This window comes from Bactrocera tryoni, chromosome 4 (assembly GCF_016617805.1).
Source record: "Bactrocera tryoni isolate S06 chromosome 4, CSIRO_BtryS06_freeze2, whole genome shotgun sequence".
Classification (NCBI taxonomy): domain Eukaryota; kingdom Metazoa; phylum Arthropoda; class Insecta; order Diptera; family Tephritidae; genus Bactrocera; species Bactrocera tryoni.
Window position 1 is genome coordinate 40,718,635 of NC_052502.1, and position 11,786 is coordinate 40,730,420.

At 33.2% G+C, this 11,786-nt stretch overlaps 1 protein-coding gene across 1 annotated transcript; it reads right to left on the bottom strand.

The window, feature by feature from the left end:
• Window positions 1–8,542: 8,542 nt before the first annotated feature.
• On the bottom strand, window positions 8,543–11,786 carry LOC120775544 (cell cycle control protein 50A). The gene is made up of 7 exons (XM_040105769.1): window positions 11,580–11,786; window positions 11,121–11,389; window positions 9,795–9,996; window positions 9,527–9,726; window positions 9,337–9,472; window positions 9,093–9,258; window positions 8,543–8,936 (listed from the first exon to the last, which is right to left on the bottom strand). The coding sequence occupies exons 1-7, from the start codon at window positions 11,632–11,634 to the stop codon at window positions 8,891–8,893; spliced, it is 1,074 nt and encodes a 357-aa protein (XP_039961703.1). The 5' UTR covers window positions 11,635–11,786; the 3' UTR covers window positions 8,543–8,890.

An 11,786-nucleotide genomic window follows, 5' to 3' on the forward strand; every position in this document is an offset into this window, starting at 1 on the left:
TTCGCATTTTTTATACTATTGCAACATCTTGCTAAATAGGTTGTTTGTATCACCTAAAACTAATCGAGGCAAGTATAGCGTTACATATACAGTGAAATTCCCCAATACGAATAGTCCTCATAACCGCACAGCTCGCATAACTGGACAGGTTTCATGAACACAACGTTTTCACTTTCTTTATACATATATCAAAATTACTTTTATATATCAATAACTCTTTTTAAGTATATCAAAATAACGTGTCACGTTGTTTGTCCGCGATGGACTGCTTAACTGCTGAACCGATTTTAGCAAAATTTAGCACACTTTGTCCAGTTCGAACCAACTTAGAAGATAGGATAGTTAAAACAATTCATAAATAAAGAATACAGTGAAAGTGGATGACTTATTATTCCGGCATCACCATTAAACATGCTTTGTTGTTGTTTATTAAATACAGTCAGACAACTACAGGCGGACAACTCTATTAACTGGACAGAAACGCTGGTAACCAGATCTATTTTATTTGTATGAACATATTCAAAATTAAACCTCAAGTACAAACTCTCGGATTCTTATACTGGCAAAAACGTTTTCGCCTTTATTCGTAAATAATATTTTCACTGCATTGAATAGTTTATTATACTATATATGTGACCTGGTCTACGAAAAGGGGGCTTAGGTGTCAAAAAAAAGGAGAACAATTAATGAGATAACGAGAAACTGACAGAAAACTAGTTTTCGCACCTAAGCCCCCTTTTCGTAGACCAGGTCACATATACAATAATTAATAATGTAAAATGTAAACCACAGCAACGCGTGCCCGGATCCCCTAATATTTTTATACAAAAGCAATTACTATAACCGGACATGAGTACTTTCCAATAACCGGACACAGACACTACTTTGGTAATATTTCGTTCAATTATCTCTGATAAACAGACGAGGTCTAATTAAATATGTCAAGAAAACTGCGTATAATTTATAGTTCCCGCTTTTCAAATTCGTATTAGTTTTTGATGTTTTACGATCATTTTTTAAGAACAAAGGATGACAGCAAAGAAATTGTCTTACGCTGGTGCCGTCTGTTTCGCGGTGGCTGAAGGCAAACCAATGGTATAATTGTCATTTATTCACTCCTGGCTGACATTGGCATTTGTTTTTGTCACGCCGCCATATATGAACAGCTCCCATAACCGTGCTTTCCATGCTCTAGTGCGAAAACTACAACCACACCTACTTCCCATATAACCCAATTGTCCGACTATGCTGAGGTTTGAATAGCATTTACCCGCCTGAAGAACAACAAAGCGGCAGGGGCCGACGGATTACCGGCCGAACTATTTCAATACGGCGGCGAAGAACTAACAATATGTATGCATCAGCTTCTTTACAAAATATGGTCGGTTGAAAGCATGCACGCTCATTGGAACCTTAATGTGCTCTGCCCAATCCACAAAGCGGCGCACCCCACAATCTGCGCCAGTTATCGTGGGATAAGCCTCTTTAATATCGCATATAATTTCTTATCGAAATTATCGATGAGTGAAAGTCTGGAGCCCACCGTCAACAAACTGATTGCACCTTATCAGTATGGCTTTAGACTTGGAAAATCTACAATCAACCAGATTTTCACCATGCGCGAAAACTTGAAAAAGACACGTGAAATCAAGATCGTCATATGACACCTCTTCGTCGATTTTAAAGATGTCTTCGACAACACGGAAAGATACTACCTCTATGCCGCTATGTCTGAACTTGGTATCCCCGCAAATCTAATGCGGCTGTGTAAGTCGGAAAGGACCTCTCTCAGTGAGGTTTCAGACAACGAGACCAAGCGTCTTTAACGAATAACTTTCTTCCGCGATCACGCAGGTCTTCCGGTTATAATTGTGGATAACCATATATCGGGTTTAAATGCAGTTTCGTAAAGTGAATAGGTTTGTGATATTTATTTTACTTGTAGTCTTTAGCGTGTAATCAATGTCTGTTTGAATCCTTGACGTAACGGCAGATTTTTATTTTAAGCTGCAAAGACACTAAAATGAATTCTCTCTCAAATATAAATTATAGCTATTATACATACATATGTATGTGTAAAATTTTCAAATAATTAACTGCGCAATAGAAATGATAAAACCAATGAAATGATAAAACAAGAAAGAATTGCAGAAAAGGTTACAACTCATCGGAAACGAAAGATAAAATAACAAACATTAAAGGAAAAATAATTTATCGGCGATCTTAGGTCAGGAAAAGAAAGAGGTGGGTGGTGGTTGAATCTCTGAGAGTTAAAATTGTTTATCTCGATTTCTGGCGAAACTACGAGTCCTACAGAACAGGTTATATGGTAATGTTGAAGGTAATGAAAGCTCTATAACTTTCGTATATAGACTGTTTTGACACAACCTGAAAAAGTTCAATATGTTTTGGGTTTTTATCACCTAAAACCAAACAAGTTAGATATGTTTAAGGTTATATAGTATATACTGTGCCACATATTGCATCCTTCTCTCGCTTTTATCAATGGATTTCTTAAAAAAAATTCTTTGGCATATTGCTTACCAAGTTAACGCGAATTTGTTTTTAATACAAAAATTTGTTTTTGTTGTAGTTGTTATATTTAATTCAATTCCGTTTAATAATATGATGAAGCAGAGGTACATATTCGTTTGAACGCACCAAATTAAATGTTGCTATGTTCATATTAATTAAGCTTTCAATAATTAATGCATTCTCCATTTTAATTAACAACTTAACAAATGCGATTACGCATCGAGTTCACTAAATTTTGCTGTTTCGTTTGATCAAACTCTTCCTAAGCTTCTTGAATGCACAACTTGAGCTCTTATACAGTCCTATAAATGTGCTTTTAAGCTTTAAAGCCTCAAAGGTTCTCCACCGGATTCAAATGAAAACTGCAGGCAGGCAACTTTTGAGTGTGGCCTTGGGTTCCACAAACCAGTTTAGAAACGTGCATGGCAGCGTTATTCTCTTGAAAAATGGCGTTTTTATCAATTTTTTTTATCAATTAAACTGGGAACTGGACGAGGAGCTCACTTTTAGGTGAAAACTCATATCTCGCTACTTGCTCGATTGATTTCAACCAAATTCGGTGTATATAACATTCTTTTGACATTCCTATTTTGCCATTTAATACAATTTTAAATTGTATCTCATTGTTTTCCTTCCAGTGTAAAAATCCAGAAGCAATTAATATAACGGAATAAAACTTTGCACGCACAATGCCTTTGAAACACCTTATGACCAAAAATTGTCCAAATGGCACCAAAACTGTTCAAGCTCCTGGATACCGAATATGTGGACCCCAAAGCCTATAGTTGACTTTTTACAGGAAATATCGGTCAATGGTGTGAGATATATAAATGAAATTTCGAAAGAATCCTAATAGTATCTCTGTGTATGAAAAATGGTTTGAATCGGGTCAATACTTCCCTTAGCTCCCATATACCTAATAAAAAGATTTTTGAACTTCAGGGTGACTTCATACTGCACATATCGGCCAACATTTGAGTTATCTTAATAAAATTGAGAGTGTGTGTTTTTGTAATAACGGTGCATTTTTGTGCTTAGAATGAATATAACTAGCAAGTCTTATGTACATATCTGAAGGTATTGCCCCGGTTTTAAGCCTTGCAACTTACAAGAATATGAAATGTTCGGTTATACCCGAACTTAGTGCTTACTAATTGTTTTTGTAAATATTTCTTCTACCTAACCAACTTACATATATATGTTTTATAATTAATAATAATGTTTTACAACAATCAATCCAACACCTGTTCCATGTCCGAGCTGACTTACAGCGATACGAGAAGTAACTATCATAAAGGATTTTTTTTAGAAAATTGCCTTATAAATACATCTATGTATAATAAGAAATTTCCGGGTAATACACTTTTAAGCTGCTGTTTGCTGAGACTCTTATGGCTCTTGTCAAAATTTGGTTGAATAAATTCCAAATTTCGGATTTGACGTGACCGTCAACAAAGTATGGATATATTTATATTCCTTCGAAGATACAAAATTACAAACAAGTACTAGATTTATTCCCCAAAACATTAAAATTATTCTCGTTGGAGAACGGAGATAGATATACGTGTATGTATGTATGTATGTATATATGTACATATATAGATGATAAAAAATGATACGAGCATATGCTATTATAATTTCAATAAAATCATGAAATAATGAGTATCCAAAAGAATATTTTTCCACCTTTTATTTTTACTTTCAAGAAATAAGTTATTAATACAATAACAATTACACTAGTTTTTACTTATCTATGATCGATTCACCAAAAATAACTGTAACCAGAAAATATTATAAAAAATTATTTCGGCCGTCACCGTGAAACTTTAGAACAAGAACGAACCCTTTACCGATAGACTTTTGGTTTTTCATTCACAAAAAAAAACTATTCGGAATTGATTTTTAGCAGAATGTTTACCATACTCAAATAAAAGCTTTGTAGACCAGCAAAGATAATTTTGGAAAACAAGAAATAGTCTGATGACACTTATTTTGAACGAAGGATAAAATAACAAACTTTACGGAATAGTTATTTACAAGCGATATGAGGTGAGGAAAAGGAAGAGAGGGGACGTGGTTGCATATTTAAGGGTTAAATACGATTAATCACGATTTCCAGCAAGCTTTTGTAAGTAGACTTTTTTCACATAACCTCAAAATGTATATGAACAACTCAAAAATCCAATTGTTTGGGTTTTTATTGTACTATATATTTATCTTGTTCAAAAAAAAAACTATTCTTTCACAAAACTTGAAGTAAACTTACCTTTTAATGTTCTAAATACCTTTTTTTTTAGTTTAAAATATTGATATTGTTAACAAAACAAACCAAAACTCATGTGTAAATGATACCGTTAATCGCTTTCTTACTCATAGTGTTAAGCTTGTTTCAATATTTGTTAACGTGAAAATTCTCTCAAAGTATTTAAATTTCAGGTGCGACTTGCTTGGAAGCTGTTAAAAATCATTTCTATTTGACACCGGAATATTATATTGTTTTTGTAAAATATGAAAGCTCTAACCTTATGCATTTTGGAATGGCAATGAAATGGAATATTATGGAATGCAAAATGATATCGCTAAAATTGTATTCAAAGAATTTACTTTCCTTATATTCACTTCAATTTCAAGCTGATTTTTGGCAAAAACCAAAATATAATAATAAAAGTTGTGTGTCGCCAACCGCATTAAATATTTGTTTTTTGGTATGATCGAGCAAAATATGCTTCAGATAAAAGAAAACATTCATACAGTCTTGACCAAAACTAATGCACCCACAGTACACTTTTTATGCTCTTGCAACATGTTGCTACAGGGTATAATAATTGTATTCACATAAAGATTGTACGTATCACCTAAAACTAGTCAAGATAAATATAAGGTTATAGAAGTGTAGAAAAATGTTAATTAAGGAGATATAATAAAAAAAATATATATTTGATTTTGATTTTGATCGAAGCTTATCGTCTTGGCATATCTAATTTTCTAACAACTCATGCAATGGAAACCCAAGACTATCTAACATTTTGTAAAATTTATTTGAAATGCATTTAGAAGAGATTACATTGTGTGGAATAACGGTTGAAATGAGAAAATATAGATAGATAGATAGATATTGTTAGTGAGGTATTGCGCCGCGACCTAAGTTCTATTGTGCCCTCTCCTATATCACATACATATATTCACCAAGTTCCAGCAGCCTGAATAATTCCAGGAGCCTGCTGGGCGCTACTGAGGTGACGTGAGCCCTGTCAATGTATGTGGAACCCAGGGCCTTAAGCATTCTACTGCAAATTGCTGTACAATCCAGAATTAGGTGTGCTGGTGTGTCTTGTTCCAAGTCGCAGAACCGGCAGTTAGCGCAGGAAACTATGCCCTTGTTGGACAAGTGCAACCTGAGCCTGCAGTGCCCTATTTAGAGCGCGACGAGGAGGCGGAATTTGTCACGAGGAGGTTAATTAGTTCTTTGAAGAAAATAATAACTATTATATAGTTTTATTATAAGTGAATATATAACCTAATATTTTATGCAGAAAGTGCTTATTTCCGCTTTCCTTGTTTTGAGAAAGAACGCACTAGAGGGTGCTTCAGGTTTCGCATGAATGTATGTGTCCTCTTAGTATATGTTTTGCTGGGTTTACTATCAAGTTATATATCCATGTAGATTTAAATATATTATGTATTAGATTATCTGAATTGATTTGTTTGTAAATTACTTAAAACCTTGTAGTAGTAATAGACTCCAATAACCGCTTATATAATCGTTTAGTGAATTTACAATAAACAAAAATATTTTAGGTCACGTGCAAATTTTGTATACAAAAGCATAACGAACTACATACATACATATACATCAATAGATAATATGTACATATACATACATATGTATTTATATACCAAAATATACATGCATTTGTATATATCAATATTGTATATAAATACATGTATGTATCTATCAGAGTATCAATATCCTCATATACATATACATATATATATATATATATATATATATATATATATATACATATGTATATGTATACATATATATACATATGTATATATGCATATAATACATACTGCCTAACATACTAGTAGATATGTATGTACATATGTACAAAACATATACTTCATATTATCTGCATTTCAACCTTGCACAATTTACATACATTTGTATGCATTATATAGCACAACCGTTTTTCCCTATCTACTATGTACTGTTTTTCTTGTACATAGTATGTGAATACTTTTCTGGAATGGAACGTGCCATGGCATCTTTTAAAATGTGCTTTTAACGCACATATTTACTATTTGTTTGTTTTTAATGTTAGTAAATAAATAATCAGCCATTAACACATATGCACTGCACTAGTATATACTTTAAGTAAATGATAAGTATGTACATATTAACTCTGGTTTTGAACCTTTGCGTAGCCGTGTAGTAATAAATCCATCTAATTATACAAAAATTACCCAAACTGAACTGACCAACATGACTCACAAATGCTGAACACTTGATAATTTCATAAATATATTTATATTTTTTGTTTTTGTTGCTTTTAGTTAAAGTGGCAATTACACAATATCCAAGCTTTTGAACTAGTTATTTGTATATATGTTGATATAATATTATTGTTTCAGTCACTTTGTCATGCTGCACCGAAGGTTTGTTGTCGCTACTGTTTTACTGCTCTTCACACTCTGTGTGCTCGTAGCCACGGTCCAAATCAAAACACTACATCGCGTAAAATCCACGAGCGTATATTAAAATAACAATACGAGAAATACTCATGCATATATGCCTATATGTTTATGTCTATAAGTAAATGTATATATCCCGTGCATATAAGGCTGTGCTCTGTGAAGGCAGCGCCACCCTTTCACCAAATATTTCATCCTGTTTAACGTAGAACTTTGGGGCACATGCATAGCGTGGTGTCTTCTGCGTCTGCGCCTGTTTGGGTAGACGTTGTCCTTTTTTCCGCTGCCGTTACTCCACCATTGACGCTCCCCCCTCGTGTCGTGCTCTGAAATTGGGGTACTGGCATTTCTTTTGAAATCGATACTCACAGCACATTCGCTTTGATATAATGTTTACAGCAAGGCGGCACTCAAATGGATGAGCGCGGCGTGGCGCCACAAAGCCAAAAGGCTGTGCCACAAAGCGTCCTTCAAAATCTGTGGTCAGGAGTGCAAGAGTCGAGGGTCCAATATAACCGTGTTGGTAAGTGACAGTTTGCATGACCGCAGACATACATATGTATGTATGTATGTATACTAATATGGTTACAAATATCGGTCTATATACTACCGCAACTTAAAAGCATTTTCTGGAAAATTTATTCACAAAAATTTTAGTTCTCTTGATAGTACTGTTATAGTTTCTAAGGATGTAAGTTAAGCAAATGTTAAGGAGTGCTAATTCCATCTGTATGGCACATATGGTATAACTCTTATCCACACCGTTACTAAATTCAGTACTAATGAGACCGGCTAACAGACCAGGTTATACTTATTTCACGGAGCCAAGTTTCTGAAATTTATTATACACATGTACATATGTACATATATCATAGTGAATTATACGAAACTGCTTATAAAGTGACTATGGGGAATATGAATACCCCAGAAAATTATACGAAGTATAGGTTGCAATAATCAATACTGAAGGGAATATATTACCCATATAAGGTCAGCTAATGAAAACAGTGGCAAGAAGTTGATTCAGTTCTTATATCGACACATAGCGCCACTGTCCCAGAAAAAGCCATCACCATCCAACCTTTCATATCTCCTATTGCCGTTGTAGAATATATTAATTTCGACTTAATAGGCAATTCCAAAAAAAACCGTTTCTCCACGAACAAACGCAACATCTTATATTTTCTTGATTAGAAAATTTTTATTTTAAACCGTATACATTACAGTACTTTCCTCCCTCTCTGCCAATTTGCGAAAAGTGAAAACGACTAGTTTAATTCGCACCTGAACATATGGAAATAGGGATACATATTTTTATTTCGTTAATTATTTTATTAAAATATTTTAAGCGAGGACTACATTGGTAAACAGGTACAATTAAAAACAAAAACAAAATCGTCGTGTAAAGAATAATTTAGGTAAAGATATTTAGAAAATTCTACATATGTATGTAGTTTGAAAATAAATGAAAGTGAAAGAATGAATAAATATTAACAAATTTCGCAAACTTGAATGTTCTACAGTTATGCTAATTATAGCTTTAAACCATTTATATTAACTATGTATTGCCTTTTAAAGCCTCAAACTACGTCCATACATCAAAATTAATTTGAGATAAGCATTACAGCGACCTCAGGCTCGCTCAATTGTGCTGCGATTACGAATAGGGTGTGCGCGGATTAACGTTGATCATTTCCGTAGTGCTGAAATACAAAATGTTTAATAAGTTATTGTGAATAATGCATTTTACTTTATCTGAAAAGCTTTTATTTTTTTTGTTTATTTTTACATGTTAACTAAATAGAATGGATAAGAGGTCAACATCTCTACCTAGAGTGGTTTTGTGTATTTATATTTACCTCTTGCTGCATTTGATATGTATGAATAACAATGCTACACCAAGCACTAGACATATGGATCCGACAACAATGTATGCAATGCCAAGGAATGGATTTTTACCGCCAAGTAGAGACGTCGTCGATAAAATCATTTTCTTAGAACCATCAAATGACGTCACAGGGTATTCTAACCACGATAAAAAAAATTAAATAAATATACTTATTATATCACATATACTTAAGGGAATTGGTATTTAGTACATACGATAAACTACTTCAAGTGTATAGGAACCCTTATTCAAACCATTTTGATAACCTGATTTGGAATGGTCAACTCGTCGATAAAGTTTACGAAAACTGGGCAAAGCTGCTGTACGCATCCAAACGATTAAATCTTCATTCTATAAGCAAATGTATGTAGATATATTATTATCATAATAGGAATTGTAACAAACTTGGAATCCATTATTGTCAGGGTTTTTAGGGTCCAGTTCCCAAAGTTCTTTTTGCCAAAACTTTGGCTTACTAAAGTGTTGTAGTGCCACAGTTAAATTTCCTGGTGGATTTTTAAATTTAATGTTTTTATCGGAGGGCCAGGCAATGCCGGTATTAAGTAGTGGCACTTCTTTTCCATCGAATTTCAGTTTTAAGGTATCTAGGTATGAAAATAAAAAATCAATTTTAGCAAATATTTAAAATAAAGAAGACATGCCTACTACTAACCGTTGAAAAGCGAATTAGCGATGGCTCCACACGGCGCAATAGGTATATCTCCACCATTTTCTTCAACATAAGCGAATGGTATGCAATCTGACGATGGACTTGACGACAAGCGGCCCAATAACTGTTCATCATCCCTAGACTTTACATAACGGCGATGATTCTGATAATAATTACTAAGGCCGTAATACATATAAACGTTTCCCTGAAAGTTATTAAATCATACAATTAGTTAATAACTTTCGGCTTTTAAACAAATCTAAAAAAATTTAAAATTAAATGGGTCTAAAGCTTTGATTTCTTAAAACAAAAACGATTTTCGGTACAACACCACCGTAAAATTGCGGCCAATGAATTACAATCAGGTTTGATATCTTATTCACTTATGTAGGTATTTTAGGTCATAAACACACTGGTTTCATTAGTACATTTTACTTCATGTCCGAAATATTTATAATGAAATCAACATAATTTACTGATATGAGAAATATATCATATAAAATCAAGCCATAGCAGCAAAATTTAATATTGTGGGTAAACCAGGAAAAGGTCAAACAGATTCAGATCAAGGTGTACACCGATTTGATTCATATTCGGCGATAAAGCACATTACGTTTAAGAAAAGGTGTCCACTTAACTTCTTTAAAATAATATATCAAAAATGTTGATATGGTTAATTTAAAGGATTAAATATATTTAAAAAATTTGTTATAGAAGAAGTAGTTGTAGTCTTGTCGTTCCTGAAGTATGAAACTTCACCAACTTTTAGTTGCTGATTTCTTGGCTGTACAATTAATTCAATAGTTTTAAACTTAAACGATATATTTTGGTACTGTCGTTGTTACAATCCGATTTCACCTATTTTCTCACCGAGTTTTGATTGATATTGCTTTAGGGAGTTTGTGAGATATATACATTAAAACTAATAAGAAGTCCAATGGTGACCCCTACTATTCCGACCCTCTAAAGTACATTACAGTTTAGTCTTATTTTGGAACTTTGTTATAGCACTTTATAGGTGCTTGCATAAAGACATTTTCCTATAGCGTTAAGGACAAACATTTTTTAATTTTTACTCTAGTTATTGCTTGCACAGACTGACGGGCAGATAAACAGTATGATTTCTTCGTCTTGTCATCCTCCTCATTTATATATAACGATATAACTATCTTCATTGGCATTAGGTGCTACAAAAACATTAAGTGTGCAAAACTATTACATATATTTTGTAACAACCTCCCAACTAATTATAATTGGTATTGTAACTCTTTAGATTGTTTATTCCTAATTGTAGAAGCATTAATTTAATTCAGAGTTCTGAATACTTACTGTAAATTGCTTTGGTAGTTCAAATTCAATTTCACAATTACAAGATCCATTGTAATTAGTAGTCAAATATTCTGCACAGGTCATGTTATATCCAACCCTTTTGCAGTTGGTATAGTCGTAAACAAATTCGCTAACTTCATCTGAAAAGTATAGCAATGCCACTCCTACAGGTATGAACAGAATTCCAATTACGAAAAATGTTGGCAATACAGTGCCAGCCGTTAGCACTGGCTGCCATGCAGGAAGCCGCTGCTGCTTAAAAGCCGAATCTAATATGGAAGAATATTTATTTTCATGTGAATAAGTCTTTTAATTCTTATTAACCAAATTTTAAATATCTACATACATATGTATGTACAGTTGTAGTCATTATTGATCCAAGTAATCAATAGAATTAGTCATTGCTTAGCGTTACAAAACCCTTCCAATTTCTTATTTTTTATATTCTTAGGGGCTTACCTGAAGGCTTTTTAGATTTCTCTTGCACTTCTGGAGTTTCAACTTCTGAGGCCATTTCTTCAAAACTTGCAGATATTCGCAAGACGCTTAAATATTAAATTAACTCGCTCTGTATACTTTTAATAAATTGTTTTAATATTTTAATAAAATACTGATTTGATATTCATATCACAATAAAAAACCAAACATCTTACGACCACTTTTACA